At 39.7% G+C, this 17,784-nt stretch overlaps 1 protein-coding gene across 1 annotated transcript in view; it reads left to right on the top strand.

Annotated features, from left to right (window-relative positions):
• Positions 1-763: 763 nt before the first annotated feature.
• Positions 764-17,784, top strand: part of LOC311584198 (olfactory receptor 7E24-like) — a gene marked incomplete at both ends in the record, with an annotated part of 24,079 nt that continues 7,058 nt past the window's right edge. Inside the window, 2 exon segments of the mRNA XM_084758299.1 lie at positions 764-796; positions 798-1,697. Coding sequence (XP_084614425.1) covers positions 764-796; positions 798-1,697 — 933 coding nt within the window.

Below are 17,784 nucleotides of genomic sequence, written 5' to 3'. Positions count from 1 at the left end.
TCAGCTGTCATACACAGAGACTTCGTTAGAGGCTCAGTTGCTGCTAAGCATCCTATGAGGTACATAACATCCCACTGTACAGAATGATATGGTCAGAATGTCACCTGCTTAGTATGCATGAAGGCCTGGGAGCAATTCCCCCCCCAAATACATACATCACAGATATATGCATGCAAATGGGCTGGCAGACATATAAAAGGCAGCTCCTATCTTCCATTTCAAATACACCTGCTTTTATTATCTTCATTGCATCTTCACTCTTTGCCATCTTATAAGATAGCTGCTTTAAAATTTTTATTTGTTATTCTCTCTCTTTCTGTGTGTGTTTACAGCTATTAAAAGGGTGAAATCTGCTGAGTCAATGCATAGCAAATATATGTCATATCATCACCTGAAAGGCAGTAGAGATGATTTTTTTATTTCCCTATATTTTTTTCTTTCATATACATGAAGTTCTTTTTGTTGTTATCAACCCCTATCAACTCTCTGAACACTACCTGAACCATACTCAGCACTGATACATGTATTCATAATATCGTCTCATTAAAACAGGAGAAAACGTGACTTTTAATGGGAAGGGTCAGAGAGTGAAAGAAATGTCTATCAAAATTAGCATCAGGGACTCCCTAAGAGGACCAGTTCCATGGAAACAATTCAGAAGCTAAGATTTTTGAAAATATGTCACGTACCATATCATCAATATCAGTAATGTGAGAATAAGTGTCATGATGCCTTTATTTTCTCCCATAGATACATCCGACTCATGGAATTGGGGAACAGCACAAGAAGAATTTCAATTTTTTTTTCTTCTTGGATTTTCCGAAAACCCAGACGTTCAATTCCTCATTTTTGCATTGTTCCTGTCCATGTACTTGGTCACAGTGCTGGGGAACCTGCTCATCATTGTGGCCATCATCTGGCAGCCTCACCTGCACACACCCATGTACTTCTTCCTTTCTAACTTGTCCTTTGTGGACATCTCTTTCACCTCCACCACAGTTCCGAAGATGCTGGTAAATATACAGACCCAGAGCAAGGCCATCAGCTATGCAGGCTGCGTTATCCAGATGTGTGTCTTCTTGGTTTTTGCAGAATTGGACAACTTTCTCCTGGCTGTGATGGCCTATGACCGATATGTGGCGATCTGCCACCCCCTACATTACACAGTCATTGTGAACCCCAGGCTCTGTGTGCTGCTGGTTTTGCTGTCTTGGGTTGTCAGTATCCTACATGCCCTGTTACAGAGCTTAACTGTGCTACAGCTGACCTTCTGCACAGACGTGGAGATCCCCCACTTCTTCTGTGAACTTAATCAGCTGTCCCAACTCACCTGCTCAGACAGCTTTCCAAACCATCTCGTCATGCATCTTGTACCTGTGCTATTGGCAGCCACTTCCCTCAGTGGTATCCTTTACTCTTATGTCAAGATAGTCTCCTCCATCCGTGCTATCTCTTCAGTTCAGGCAAAGTACAAGGCATTTTCTACATGTGCCTCTCACCTTTCCATTGTCTCCCTATTTTATAGCACAGGCCTAGGAGTGTATCTCAGTTCTGCTGTGATCCAAAGCTCACACTCTGCCGCAAGAGCCTCAGTGATGTACACTGTGGTCACGCCCATGCTGAACCCTTTCATTTATAGTCTAAGGAACAAGGACATGAAGAAAGCCCTGGAAAGACTCTTAGGAAGAAAAAAAAATGTAAAGTGTCCCATTGGACTGGGCTGAGGATGTACCCAAGATTTCAGAGGGTGAGACTACTGAGCCAGAGATTGGGGCTCTGTCTTCAGATCATAAAGGGATAAGGTATCTAAATATTTGTGGAGGGTCTGTCATAAAGGGATAAGGTATCTAAATATTTGTGGAGGGTCTGGAGAGGTGGTTTAAAGGTAAAAGATCCTGCTCTCCAGAGGATCAAAATTTTAGTTCCCAGGACTCATGTTGACAGTTTATGACTACCTGCAAATTCAGGTCTGCACCACCTTCTTTTGACCTTTTTGGAATACCTAAGCCAAACAACATGTACCCTGACATATGCTTAAATAAAAATAAAATAGATCTTATAATAACATTCCCTGGAGTTGCCATTAATCTCATTCATTCTGTCTACATGATAATGTATGCATGATTATGTTGCAAGACACATTACTAAGGTGTTCGTTCTCTCTGTTACGCAACAATTTTTTTTCCTCTATAGTAGTCTTGGCTTCCCAAAGGTATTACAAACACAAGACTAGAAGTATATGGGTTAACAACACTTCTATATAATTTCTCCATATGTGACACATATTCTATACAGTAATATTTATTTTTGTTTTATTTTGCTACCGTATAAACAAGTGCGGCCGTAGGGGGCAAAAACAGGGCTTGGCAAATAATGCAGTTTTATTCACTGTAGCTGCAGAAAATTCAAAGGGTGAAATTTGTCTTTTGGGCCTGCTCTCCTCTGCATGGCACCATCTCAATTGTCTCTTGATAGTGTGGACTTTGTATACTAGTGTGCTTTTAAATTTTTTTTATTTAAGTAATTTATTCAGATTACATCTCAATTGTTATCCCCTCACTTGTATGTTTCCATTCCCCCTCCCTCCCTCTTTCACACTATTCCCCTCCCCTAGGTCTGTGACAGAAGGGGATCTCCTCCCCCACCATATGAAAACAGCCTATCAGGGCTCATCCTGGTAGCCTGCTTACTCTTCCTCTCAGTGCCACCAGGTCTCCTCACCAAGAGGAAGTGGTTAAATAGAGGGCACCAGAGTTCATGTCAGAGTCAGTCCCTGCTCTTCACATGACTGTGAAGAATGTGCTGCCCATTGGCTAGATCTGGATAGGGGTTCTAGGTTTACTGAATGCATTGTCCTTGGTTGGTACAGTAGTTTGAGCAGACCCCCACCACCCCCCGGGTCCAGATCCGCCATCCTTAATGGTCTTCTTGTAAGTTCCTAGGGCCCTCTGGATCCTTCTACTTCCTCATTCTCCCTTAAGCCTCTTACCTGGAGTCCCAGTAGGAAGTCCCAGTATCTATTCCAATTCCTACTAAGTGAAGACTTTTAGGGGACGTCTCTGTTGTGCTAGTGTCCAATTATAAGTGAGTATATACCACGTGTATCTTTCTGGGTCTGGGTTAACTTACTCAGGATGATCATTTCTAGTTCCATCCATTTGCCTGCAAATTTCAGGATTTCCTTGTTTTTAATAGCTGAGTAGTATTCTATAGTGTAAATATACCACAGTTTCTTTATCCACTCTTCGGCTGAGGGACATCTAGGTTGTTTTCAGGTTCTGGCTATTATGAATAAGGCTGCTATGAACATGGTTGAGCATATGTCCTTGTTGTGTGGTGGAGCATCTTTTGGGTAAATTCCAAGGACTGGAGTAGCTGGGTCTTGAGGTAGCCCTATTCCCAGTTTTCTGTGAAAGCACCAGATTGATTTCCAAAGTGGTTGTACACGTTTGCACTCCCACCAGCAATGAAGGAGTATTTCCCTTTCTCCACATCCTTGCCAGAATGTGCTGTCACTTGAGTTTTTTTTATCATAGCCATTCTGATGAGTATAAGTCAGTTTGATTTGTATTTCTCTGATGATTAAGGACAGTGAACATTTATTTAAGTGTTTCTCATCCATTCAATATTCCTCTGTTGAGAATTCTCTGTTTAATTCTGAGGCCCACTTCTTTCTTTCTTTTTTTAAATTTCCTAAAATAAGTTTTCTTTTTAGATCAGTTTTAGTTTCACAACAAAGCTGAGTAGATTGTAAACAGATTTTTCCATATAACCACATATACCCAACTTCCCCCGTTATCAATGTTCTTCGCCAAAGCCGTGCATTTGTTACAAGTGATAAACCCACGTTAATACATCATTATCTCCCCAGAGTCCATCATTCACAAGAGCCACTGCACAGACCATGGGTTGGAAAAATATACAATCACATATATCTCCCATTAAAGTCTCATTGAAGGTTGAGTGCACTGAATGTTCCTCATGCTCTGCCAATAGAACAGTATTTTATTAAGCAAAATGATGTTTGAACATCTTAAAACTTTTTTTAAAATTTTATTAATGTATTCAGATTACAACTCAATTGTTATCCCATCACTTGTATCCTCCCATTCCTCCCTCGGAGGCCCATTTCTTTTTCTTTCTTTCTTTCTTTCTTTCTTTCTTTCTTTCTTTCTTTCTTTCTTTCTTTCTTTCTTTCTGTCTTTTTTTTTATTGAAAAATAAAATCATTCATATTACATCTCGATTGCTATCCCATCCCGTGCATCCTCCCATTCCTCCCTCCCTCCCGCTTTCACCCCATTCCCCTTCCCTATGACTGTGACTGAGGGGGACCTCCTCCCCTTGAATATGATGCTAGGGTATCAAGTTTCTTCTTGGTAGTCTGCTATCCTTCCTTCGAGTGCCATCAGGCCTCCCCATCAAGGGGACATGGCCAAATATGGGGCACCAAAGTTTGTGTAAAAGTCAGTCCCCAGTCTCCACTTAACTGTGGAGAATGTCCTGTCCCTTGGCTAGGTCTGGGTAGAGGTTTGATGATGACTGCACATATTGTCCTTGGTTGGCACTGAGGCCTATTCCTTAATTGGGTTATTTGGTTTGGTGGTGTTTAATTTCTTGAGCTCTTTATATATTTTGGATATTAGACCTTTGTCAGATGTAGGGTTGGTGAAGATCTTTTCCCAGTCTGTAGGCTGTTGCTTTGTTCTGTTGACAGTGTCTCCTGCCTTACAGAAGCTTCTCAGCCTCATGAGGTCCCATTTACTAATTGTTGACCTTAAGGCCTGGGCTGTTGGAGTTCTGTTCAGGAAGTTGTCTCCTGCGCCAATGTGTTCCAGGCTCTTTCCCACTTTTTCTTCTGACAGATTTAGTGTGTCTGGTTTTATGTTGAGGTCTTTAATCCACTTGGCCTTGAATTTTGTGCATGGTGATAAATATGGACCTACTTGCATTTTTCTACATGTAGACATCTAGTTAGACCAGCACCATTTGTTGAAGATGCTATCCTTTTTTCATTGAATAGATTTGGCTTCTCTGTCAAAAATCAAGTGTCCATATGTGTGTGGATTTATTTATGGGTCTTTGATTTGATTCCATTGATCAACCTGACTATTGATATGTCAGTACCATGCTGTTCTCATTACTTTTGCTCTATAGTACAGCCTGAGATCAGGGATGGAGATTCCTCTGTAGAATCTTTTATTGTACAGGATTGTTTTAGCTATTCTTGGTTTTTTGTTTTTCCATATGAAGTTGAGAATTGATCTTTTAATGTCTTTTAAACTTGTGTAGGTATTCTGGTAGGGAATGCATTGAATCTGTAAATTACTTTTGGTAAAATGGCCATTTTTACTATCTTAATTCTCCCAATCTATGAATAAGGGAGATCTTTCCATCTTCTGATGTCATCTTCAATCTCCTTCTTCAGAGATTTGAAGTTTTTTTTCAAACAAGTCTTTCACTTGCTTGGTTAGAGTTACTCCTAGATATTTTATATTGCTTGCAGCTATTGTGAAGGGTGTAGTTTCCGTAATTTCTTTCTCAGCATAGTTTTCATTTGTATACAGGGAGGCTACTGATTTTTTTTTAGTTAATTTTGTATCCTGCCACTTTGCTGAAGGTGTTTGTCAACTGTAGGAGTTCCCTGGTGGAATTTTGGGGGTCACTTATGTTCACTATTATATCATCTGTGAATAGGGGTAATTTTACTTCCTTCTTTCCCATTTGGATCCACTTGATCTCCTTTTGTTGTCTTATTGCTCTAGCTAGAACTTCAAGAACTATATCGAAGAGATAGGGAGAAAGTGGGCTGCCTTGTCTGGTCCCTGATTTTAGAGAGATTTCCTTGAGTTTCTCCCCATTTAATTAGATGTTGACTATTGGCTTGCTGTATATAGCCTTTATTATGTTTAGGTATGTGCCTTGTATTCCCGATCTCTCCAAAACTTCAAACATGAATGGTGTCGGATTTTGTCAAATGCCTTTTCAGCATCTAACGAGATGATCATGTGTTTTTTTTTCTTTCAGTTTGTTTTTATGGTAGATTACATTCATGGATTTCCATATAATGAACCATCCCTGCATACCGGAATGAAGCCTACTTGGTCATGGTGAATAATATCTTTGATTTGTACTTGGATAAGGTTTGCAGGTTTGCAGGTTTTTTGTTTGTTTGTTTGTTTGTTTGTTTTTTAGTATTTTTGCATCAGTGTATACAAGGAATTGGTCTGAAATTCTCTTTCTTTGTTGGGTCTTTGTGAGGTGTAGGTATCAAAGTGACTGTGACCTCATAGAATGAGTTTGGTAATGTTCCAGCCATTTCTATTTTATGGAGTGGCTTGAAGAATATTGGTATTAGATCGTCTTTGAAAGTCTGGTACAATTCTGCACTGAAATGATCTGTCTCTGAGTTTTTTGGGTTTTCTCCCCCTTGGAAGACTTTTAATGACGTTTCTATTTCTGTAGGAGAAATAGGACTATTTAATTTGTTTATCTGATCTTGATTCAACTTTGGTAAGTGGAATGAATCAAGAAAATTATCTATTTCCCTTAGATTTTCAAATTTTGTCTCATATAAGCCTTTGAAGTAGGACCTCTGATTCTTTGTATTTCTTCAGTTTTTATTTCTGATTTTGTTGATTTAGATAGTGTCTCTCTGCTTTTTAGTTACTTTGGCTAGTGGTTTGTTTATCTTGTTGATTTTCTCAAAGAACCAGCTCCTGGTTTTGTTGATTCTTTGAATTGTTCTTTGTTTTTAATTTATTGATTTCAGTCCTGAGTTTGTTTATTTCCAACCATTTATTCTTCTTGGGTTTTTCTGTTTCTTTTTTTCTAGGGTTTTCAGATGTGTCATTAAGTTGCCAGTATGAAAGGTTTTCAATTTCTTTATGAAGGCACTTAGTGCTATGAATTTTCCTCTTAGCACTGCTTTCAATGTGTACCATGAATTTGGGTATGTTGTTCCTTCATTTTCATTGAATTTTAGGAAGATCTTAATTTTTTTCTTTATTTCTTCTCTGACACAGTTGTCATTAAGTCGAGAGTTGTTTGTTTTCTATGTGTGTAGGCTTTTTGTTATTTCTGTTGTTGTTGAAGCCCAGCTTTAGTCCATAGTGATCAGATAGGATACAAGATATTATTTCAGTCTTCTTGTATCTGCTTTGTGACCTGCTATATGATCAATTTTGGAGAAGGTTCTATGAGGTGCTGAGAAGAAGGTATAAACTTTTGTGTTTGGGTGAAAAGTTCTCTAGATATCTGTTAGATCCATTTGATTCATGACATTGGTTAGTGTCATTATTTCTCGGTTTAGTTTCTGTTTCAATGACCTATCCTTTGGTGGAAGTGGGATGTTGAAAATTCCCACTATTAATGTGTTGGAATCGATGTATGGTTTAAGCTTTGTTAATATTTCTTTTAATAGGTGGGTACACTTGTATTGGAGGCATAGATGTTCAGAATTGTGATGCCATCTTGGTTGACTTTACCTTTAATGAGTATAAAGTGTCCTTCCTCATTTCTTTAATTAATTTTTGGTTGAAAGTTTATTTATTTGATATTAAAATGGCTACACCAGCTTGCTTCTTGTGTCCATTTGCTTGGAATACCTTTTTCTAGCCTTTGACCCTGAGTTAATGTCTATCCTTGTGCCTGAGATGTGTTTCTTGATTGCATAGAAATGTTGAGTATTGTTTATGCATCCATTCAGTTAGTCTGTGTCTTTTTATTGGCGAATTGAGGCCATTGATATTGAGAAATATTAATGACCAGTGACTGTTAAGTTCCTTGATTTTGATGTTGGTTGCAGTAGAGTGTTTGGTTATGTTCTACAACAGTAAAGTTATCTATTTCCTGTGTTATTTTGGTTGTAGTTTGTTACTTTGGGTTGGAGTTTCCTTCTACTAACTCCTGTAGGTCTGGATTTGTGGATAGGTACTATTTGTTTGTTTTTGTCATGGAATATCTTGTTTTCTCCATCAATGGTTATTGAAAGTTTTGCTAGGTATAGTATCCTGGACTTACATCTGTGGTTTCGTAGGGTTTGCAGGACCTCTGTCCAGGCCCTTCTGGTTCTTATGGTCTCTGCTGAGAAGTCAGGTGTAAATCAGATACTGATATGTTTGCCATTATATGTTACTTGACCTTCTTCCCTTGCTGCTTTTAATATTTTCCTTTTTCCTGTATATTTTGTGTTTTGATTATTATGTAGTGGGAAGGTTTTTCTTTCCTGGTCTAGTCTATTTGGTGTTCTGTATGCCTCTTGTATGTTTATGTGCATCTCCTTCTTTAAATTGGAGGAATTTTCTTCTATGATATTGCTGAAAATATTTTCTGGGCCTTGGAGCCAGGCATCTTCTCTTTCCTTAATGCCTATTGTCTTTAGGTTTCATCTTTTCATGGTGTCCTTGATTTCTTGGATGCTTTATGTCAGGGATTTTTCAGAAATAACATTTTCCTTGATGGCTGCATCAAGTTCTAGAATTGTATCCTCTACACCTGAGATTCTTTCCTCCATTTCTTGAATTTTGTTAGAGACGCTTATCTCTGTATTGCCTGCTTTCTTTTCTAAGTTCTCTCATTCCCGGCTTTCTTCTGTGTGTGCTTTTATCATTGTTTCCATTTTCATCTTCAGATCTTGAACTGTTATATTGGTTTCCTTCATCTGATTCTTTGTATTTTCCTGAATTTCTTCCAGTGCCTCTTTATAGGCCTCTTTAATGTCTTCCATCTGTTTGCCTGCATGTTCCTGCATTTGTTTACAGATTTTATTTATTTCCTCCGTTGTCTTCATTACTAAGTATTTGAGGTCATTTTCTTGTGCCTCATTTGTGTTTGAGTTCTCACGATTGATTTCTTTGGGATAGCTAGGATCTGGAAATGCCATATTGTTTTGGGTTTTGGGTTTTGGGTTTGTATTTTTATGCTGGCCTTTAGTCATCTTACTGTCTATGATATTGGGAGGTAGTTTCTGGGGTCCTTCACTTGTCATTGAGATCAGTTCATTGGTGAGTGTCTATAGGTTGAGAGTCCTCACCTGTGGGGATCAGGTAACCCTACTCTGGGTTAGGCAGGTGGTATGGTTTCAGCTCCAGGGGACTTTGCTCCACAACCTGGACTCCCTACTGGGTCAGCAGGGGCAGGTGCTGATGCTCTGCAGCCCAAGGATCAGTTCAAGGTAGTGTAGATAAGGCCGGTTACCCAGTCTTCAGCTGAGCTTTGAAAATCCTGCCCTTAGGCACTGCAGTTTTGGGGGCCTAGGCTCAGTTCACCCTAGAGTGCCAGAACCCCTGCTGGCTTGTTGAAGTTGGCTAAGCTTCTGCCTGATCTGTCCAAGATACCTCCCTCTGGCTTGTGGAGGTTAGCTAGGCTTCTGCACAATCCTTTCAGGCTGATTCAGTGCCACCTGAGTGTGTGGAAACTTCTGCTGGGTTGTGGTTGCTGGCTACACTCCACCTTAGCTTGTGGGAATGGCTCCCTGGGTTGGGGCATCTAGCTAGGTTTCTGCCTGATCCCCTCCGGCTGGCTCAGTGCCTCTGAGAGTGTGGGAGCCTCTGCTAGGCTGTGGCAGCTGGCTAGGCTTCTGCCCAATCCATTTAGACTGTGCAGCCTTAGATCAGTCAACCTGAGAGTGCAGCTATGGAGCTGTTCACAGCTACCTGGGCCCCCGTGTGGGCCCGGGGTCCCTCTGTGGATTGATGGGATTATCTGAGGTCAGATCCATCCCAGTTCCACACTCTCAGCTCCCCCTGGGACAGCAGACACTGACACTGTTTCTGTGTGGCCCACAGATCAGTCAGAGAGGGAGAGAGAAAGAGTGCAGCTATTGAACGGCACACGCCAGGCTGCACTGGGCTTTTGATATTGATAGTCTCTGGCTCCTGGGGCTTTTGTGGGTTGGTGGGGTAGTCTTAGGTCAGATCCCCATTTTCCTGAGTTTTCCCCAGGCCAGCATCTCCAGACTCTGGTGCTTCACTGACCACAGTTAAGTCCCAGGTAATGAGTCCGTGATATAGAGTTCGGCTGCAGCTCACAGGTGGGTACTGGTCCAGACTCTGGGGACTGGTCACCTTTCCTCTGTCAGCCAGTTGGATGGCCCGAGGCCGGACCTTCCTGTGCTCTGCACTGTATGGAATTCTCTCACCTAGGGCTTTCCAGGTCTTGCGGTCTGTAGCTCTCAGCTGGGTCCCTAGTCTCTGCCCTGCAGATCAGATACCATGTGTGTTGGTGCCGCCATCTTGGATCATCCACTAGTGTGCTTTTTAACCACCAGTTAGTTTGAAATGTTTCGTTCATTCTTTGTTTCATATTTGAGCACATTTATTGACCTACACGTCATGTTTAAATGTATACACATGGCCAATTCAGAGTAATGAGCCTGTCCATCAAGTTGCAGTGTGAATAGTCCTTAATATGAGTACCTTCAGGTCTTCTGTTGTGGAAGTTTTGGGTTTTATGTAAACATGTTTTTGTTTTAATCCAAGGTGTGGGATATGGGGGCTGCTCCAGTTTGTCCACAGCTGGTAACTGTCTCCTGAGACGACAAATGCCGTTGGTCAGCTGAGATCTACCTTTTATGGGGGCATGGTCTTTGCTAGGGGGATAAAAGTTGGACTGAGAGACTGGGGGTTCTGAGAAAGAATAAGGTTGCTGGTGTTTCCTCCTGATGCTCCTGTTTGCTGTTGATGCAGTTGGACGAAAGGAAGTTGGAGATACACCGAAACAAAGATTGGACTTGCTCTAAGGAACCTGACAACCCTAAAGAGCAGGAAGCTGCTAAGGAAAACTATGCCCCCTATCCCTATTAACCTTCTTTCTCTCCTACCTGGTATTGGAGTGTTGGAAGGGACGGGATGAAGAAGGAAGAAAGAGATTTGAGTAACTCAGAATAAAATAACACTTAAAAGCATGCCAATAGTCTTCTAACACTTTGAGAACCACAATGCATTATTGTTATGTTGCTATACTTTACAACTTGAAAACGTGTGCATTTGATCTACCAAAGCATTGTTGTTGACTTTTTACTGTTCTTATTATCATTACTATTATCATCATCACCACCACCACCACCACCACCACCACCATCATCGTTATCATCATCAGTGCATGTGGGTATCTCATAGGACAAGTTTGGTGGTCAGTTCTCTGCTCCTAATGTTAGAAGGGATCCAGAATCAAACTCAGTTCATGAAGCTTGCTCAGAAAGCACCTCATTGGAAGCACCACATTATCTGGGGTGACTATTTATAATCTAGATAACATTTTCAGTTAGCATATACAAAGCCCAAGGGACTACAGTGACAAAGTGACAAATGGTCTAGAGGTTCTTTGTCATCAAGTCCTGAAAAAGGAAGGAAGTTAATGTGGCCATAAAAGGCAACAATAGTGATCTTGTGCTGATGGATCTGTTCTGTGTTTTGCCTGGTGCAGATGTTAATATCATGAGTGTGATATTGTACTATAGTTTTGTCACATGTGAGGGAAAGGATGCAAGGAAGCCTGCATAGTTTTCTGAAATATGCATCATAACTCACAACTATAACCAAATAAATGTGTAACTAAATGTAATCAGATAAAAATACACCAAGAAGCTTGTGTTTAAGAGCTTAAATTCTAATTCTAATTGCTGGAGACATAGCTCAGTGGTTAAGAGCAAGTACCGGGTTGTAAATGCCATGGGTGACATTTCCAGCACCCCTATGGCTGCTCACAACAATCTGTAACCTGGTTTCAAGGAGATTTGTCACCCTCTTCTGTTGTCTACAGCACCAGGCACGTACATACATGTATGCAGGCAAAACATTCATGCACAGAAGATAAAATAAATACATTTCTTTAATTAAAGAAGAAAAAAAGTGTTGAAAATTTGATCTTTCCCTCTTCTCCAATCTTATTATTCTCTATACATGATCCTGTGCTATTATAATTTAGTATATATGCAAATTAATTTAAAACTACTTTCTTTTAAATTTTAAAATATTTAATTAGAATATAATCACATCATTTCTCTGCTCACTCAATAGCTCTTTTTACTCTAAATCTGTGGTCTCCTCTTCTTTAAGATTGTTGTTAAAATAAATGATTGAATAAATATAAATGCAAACTGTTGAATCCTTCAGAATTATGAGCTTGTACGTGTTCTAAGGGTGACCACTTGCTATTAGATAACCAATGAGGGTATTCATTCTTGGGGAAGATCAAAATTCTCCCCCTCTCAGGAGATTTCCACATCTACGTTGTGATGTCAGCTGATGCTGGATATGTTAGGTTCTTGTTTGGATAGCCATGTTGTTGAGATTTCATGACAGTATTTTCCTTGACATTATTAAAATTGTCTTCTTTAAGTGAAAACAGGTAAGTAGGAGGTATGTGGAGGAGTCATTTATCAAAAGCTGTGAGGTTGCCTGGCTTCAGCTGAGTTAAATGCCCTTGAGGGATGCTGCCTTGGAGCAAAGCTGGAGAGCTGGCCACCGTCCAGGGCTCCTTCATGAGTACAGTATTCCCTTTGTAGCTAAATGGACATCTACAGACATCCGTGCCAGGGCGTTTTCTCTGCTTAATAAGGACCTGACTTGGATCTGATTTGATTCACTTCCATAGTGGGGGAAGAAGGGAGTTCGAGTTAACCCTTTCCTATCTGTGTTTTTATGGTACTAGGCTCTGTCCACTTGGGGCAGCTGTCCTTGGGTTGCTATCATCTGCAAACTCTCCTTGTTCACAAACCATAAAGCCTCTGAGCATTCTTGGCCTTTGCAGTGGAAACTTTTGCCCAAGTAACTAATTTTTAATTTTTTTTTTTTTTAGAAAACATAAGAAGCAATCAAACTTGTGAAAGTGTATCCACAACACTGGAGGACGTATATAATTGATGAACTATAACCTGAAATTTTAAACTGAAACAAACCTCCATCCCCCACCATGTTGCTCTTTTTCAAGAAATTTTATCACAGTAAACAGAAATGAAGCTAGAACACAATCACAAAGAATACATATATTGAAAGTTAAGAAAAGGGCTAAGGAAAAGAAGATCAATAAAGTGTATTAACACAAAAATGCACACACATCCATACATATATGTTAGTTAAGAGTCAGCATGACATGCAGTCCACACTGACAGGACTTATATATTTGTGTACGCAACAGTAATAATTAAAGAAGAAGAGGCTATCGACTTGATAGTGGAGAAGGACATGGAAGGGTCTTGAGGGAAGACAGGAAGGAGAAGTTAATATGATTTTACTCTTTGGACCAAAACCAAGAACTAAATATAAAAAGTAGATTTTTTTTAAGGAAAAAGGGAAATAAAACAGAGTGGTAGAAGATTAGCCACGATACACTATATTCACGTATAAAAACTTTAGAGAACAACGTTTATTGATGCAAACAAAAATGTTAAGGGTTTAAAAGTTTTCCAGACTTTAATGGACTCATCATCTCAAAGTAAAGGGTGGGAAGTTATAACAAGCAAATAGATCTAAGAAGCGAGCTTGTTCGCCATTCTAATATCTAACAAAACAGACTTCAACCAAAGTGAATCAAAAGAGAAGGGGAAAGACACTTCATACTTATCAAGGGAAATAACCACTAAGATAATCTTTCAATTCTTAACAGCTATGCCCCCAAACATGGTAGCTCACATTTGTAAAAGAAACATTACTGAAACAAATCACGCATTGATAGTGGGAGACTTCCATACTACACTCTCAGCAGTGGACACATCATCTGGCCAAAAAAAGTAAACAAGGAAATGCTGAAAATAACAAGTTATAAACCAAATGGATCCAACAGATATTTACAGAACATTTCACCCAAAACACAGAAGAATATACTTTCTTCTCATTACTTTGTAGAACTTTCTCCTCAACTGACCATATACTCAGTCACTAAGGGGAAGATTTTAGCACTAAGTACCTTCATAAGGAAGTTGGTAAGATCTCATACTGTTGACTTAACAAATCTGAAAGCTCTAGAACAAAAAAAGAGCAAACAGACACAAATGGAACAAACAGACATCAATAAAAAATAAAACTAAGGGCTGAAATCAATAAGATAGAAACAAGGAGAAGAATACAAATAATCAATGAATCCAAGAATTGTTTCTTTGATAAAATCAATAAGAAAGAAAAAAATCTTAGCCAAAGTAACTAAAAGGCAGAGAAAGAATATCCAAATTAACAAAATCAGAAATGAAAGGGGGAACATAAAAACAGACAACAAGGACATCAAAGAATAATTAGGTCTTACTTAAAAAAATATGTACTCTATATAATTGACAAATAAAAAAGAAATGGACAATATTCTCTATAAATACCACTTACCAAAGTCAAATCAAGATTACATAATCACTTTAAGTAGATGTATAACCCCTAGGTCTTCCAACCAAGAAAAGCCTACAGCAAGATGATTTAAAAATTCTCCTGGAATTTCAAAAGAGCTAATGCCAACATTCCTCAAATTGCTCCACAAAACAGAAACAGAAGCAACATTGCCAAATTTATTTTATGAGGCCACAGTCACCCTAATACCCAAACTGAACAAAGACTCCATAACCAAAGATAATTATAGTCCAATTTACTTTATGAACATAGATGGAAAATACCTGATAAAAACTCACAAACCAAATGCAAGAACACATCAGAAAGATCATCCACCATAGCCAAGGAGGCTTATCCCAGAGAGGCAGGGATGGTTCAACAGATGAAAATTAGTCAGTGTAACCCACCACATAAGGAAATAGAAAGAAAATGAAAAAACATGATCATCTCATTAGATATCAAAAAAGCCTTTAAACATTTTCTATACCACTCTAGGATAAAATTCTTGGAGAGATTATGGATAAAAGGAATATACCTAAACACAATAGAGGCAATATACTGCAAAACTATAGCCAACATCCGATTAAATGGAGAGAAACTCAAAGCAATTGCACTAAAATCAGGAACAAGAAAAATGGAATCAAATCAAAGACCCAGATGTAAATCTGTATAACTATTAACACATGATTTTTTGGGTAAAGAAGCCATAAAGATACAATGAAAACAGAAAGTATCTTCAACAAATTTACTGGTCTAACTGGATGTGTGCATGTTGAAGAATGAAAATAGATCCATATATATCACCCTGCACAAAATTCAACTCCAAGTGCATCAAACCTCAACATAAACCAATTACACTGAATCTGATAGACTAGCAATCAGGGAATAATCTTGAACACATTGGCACAGGAGCAAAATTCCTGATCAGAACACTGGTAGCACAAGCAACAATTAATAAGTTGGACCTCATATAATTGAGAAGCTTCTGTAAAGGGCACTGTCAATTGGACAAAATGGCACTGTAGACCTATATTTTTCAAAACCCACTTTATTTAGGGTTCTTAAACACTTTTTACCTCATTTCTATACCACCAACCAGAGAAAGGGGAGAAAGATTATTAATAGGAAAAAGGTGTTGTGGACATGTTTAGTTTCTTGGTCCAATTCCACTTTGCGTTGTTAGGATACCAGCAGTCTAGTCCGATAGCCAACACCAAACATTACAGGAGCCTGTAGAGATGGAATGATCAAGCAGAAACTGCAAGGCTCACTGAATCGACATGAGTCCGTGGAAGCAGCCAGAACTAGCTGGAGTACCATGAGAAGTTCTCTGGAACATTTCTCTCTGCTAAGCAAAGACCAGCGAAGACCAATATATACCACTGAAGACCAGCAGAGTACAGCAAAGACCAGCGAAGTGCTGCATGGCTTAGAAATGCTGAAAGCCTGTGTCCCTGTCTGTGGTTCTTTTAATACTCCTTTCCACCATCATGCCCTCTCTCATGTGTCTGCTCCCAACAAAACATCACATGCCCTCTCTTCCAGAAAAATATCACTTGACTTCTCACCAGACAGTTTTCAGCAAAGCTCCATGTGACACAACTGAGTCTTCAAAGAAACTAGAAACTTCCGCTTTACGGTAACCTACAGAATGGTGAAAGATTTTCCCCAACTTCACATCAGATAGAGAAGAGATATACAAAATATATAAAGAACTCAAGAAACTAGACATAAAGAAACCAAATATCCCAATTAAAAAGTGGACTACAGATTTAAACAGAGAATTCTTAATAGAGGAGTCTCAAGTAGGCAAGAAACACTAAGAAATGTTCAACATACTTGGCCACTCTGAATATACAAATAAAAATCACTTTTTGATTCCATTTTGCAACTTTAAGAATGGCTGATATCAATAACATAAGCCCATGCAGGTGAGGATGTGGAGCAAGGAGAACACCTCTCCATTCCTGGTGGGAGTGCAAACTTATACAGTCACTATGAACACCACTATGGCATTTGCTAAGAAAATTGGGAGTTGATCTACTTCAAGACCCAGCTGTATCACTATTGGGCATACGTCCAAAAGACACATCATCCTATCACAAGGGCACTTGCTCAACTATGTTCATTGCTTCTTTATTCATAATAGCCAGAAACATAAAGCCACCTAGACTTTCCTCAACCAAAGAATGGAGAAAGAAACGTGGTACATTTACACAACGGAGTATTGCTCAGCTGTTAAAAACAATGGCACTATGCCATTTGACAAACCTAGTATGTAGTCACTTATAAGTGGATAGTAGCAGTTGAGTAAAGGATAATCATACAGACACAGAAAGACTAAATAACAAGGTGACCTCCAGCATCTCTTTGGGTAGGAGACAGAATAGATTCTTCAGGTAGGTTGGGAGCATGTAGTGGTGGGAACAGGATGGATGGGGATGCAGTGATGGAGTAAGAGAGCACAGGGAGAGATGACTGGAGTAGGGGGAATTAGGACTAATGTGGAATTCTAGGGCACTGGAAACTCTTTGGTAACTATGAGGGTGACTCTAGCAAAGTTTGTAGTAATCGGAGATAAGGAGCCTGAACCATCCATTTTCTGTATCCAGGCAAGGTTTTCGGTCTTAGGACTGGGACACCAATCCATCCACAAAACTTTTGAGCTAAAATTTGTCCTGCCTATGGTTATAGATCAGTGCATTGCCCAGTTGTCATCAGAGAGGGCTCATCTGACAACTGATGGGAGAAGATTCAGAGATACACAGCCAAACACTAGGCAGGGGTTAGGGAACCCTGCCCTTTTTCTTTTTGAGGAAAAGGAGAAAAGGTGGATCTGGGGGCAGAGACTAGGTAGTAGGGGGCTGGGAGGAGTGGGGGACACCCTGATATTTGCAGGCAAATGGATAGAACCAGGAAAATCATCCCGAGTGAGGTAGCTCAGATTTAGAAAGACAAACATGGCATGTACTATCTAAATACATGGACATTAGCTGTCACATAAATTATAATCATTCTACAACCCACAGACCTAGAAAGGCTGACTAATTAGGAAGGCTTTAGGGGGAAACACATGGTTCTCCCTGGGAAGGGAAAATAGAATAGATTCTGCAGATGGACTAGTGGCAGTTGGGAATTGGAATAGGAGAGTGAGGTGTTTGGGGAGAGATGGAGGGAGATAGTAGAGAGAGAAACAATTGAAATTAGAGGGCATTTTGGGGGGGGGTGATGTGGAATGCTAGAGTACTGTAGCACCCTGGAATTTATGAGGGTGACTCCTAGTAATGGATAATATGGAGCCTGAATTGTCCATCTTCTGTAACCCTGCAAGGCCTTCAGTGGTGGGACTGGGACACTAACCCAGCCAAAAATCCTTCCACCTACAATCTGTCTTGCCTTCAAGTTGTGCTGGATCAATGGTGGGGCAGCATGTGTGGGAGTGGTCAACCAATGACTGGTCTAGCATAAGGCTA

Source organism: Acomys minous (genome assembly GCF_964271855.1).
Source record: "Acomys minous genome assembly, chromosome: 15".
Taxonomy (NCBI): Eukaryota; Metazoa; Chordata; class Mammalia; order Rodentia; family Muridae; genus Acomys; species Acomys minous.
This window is presented reverse-complemented; position numbering and strand designations above follow the sequence as displayed.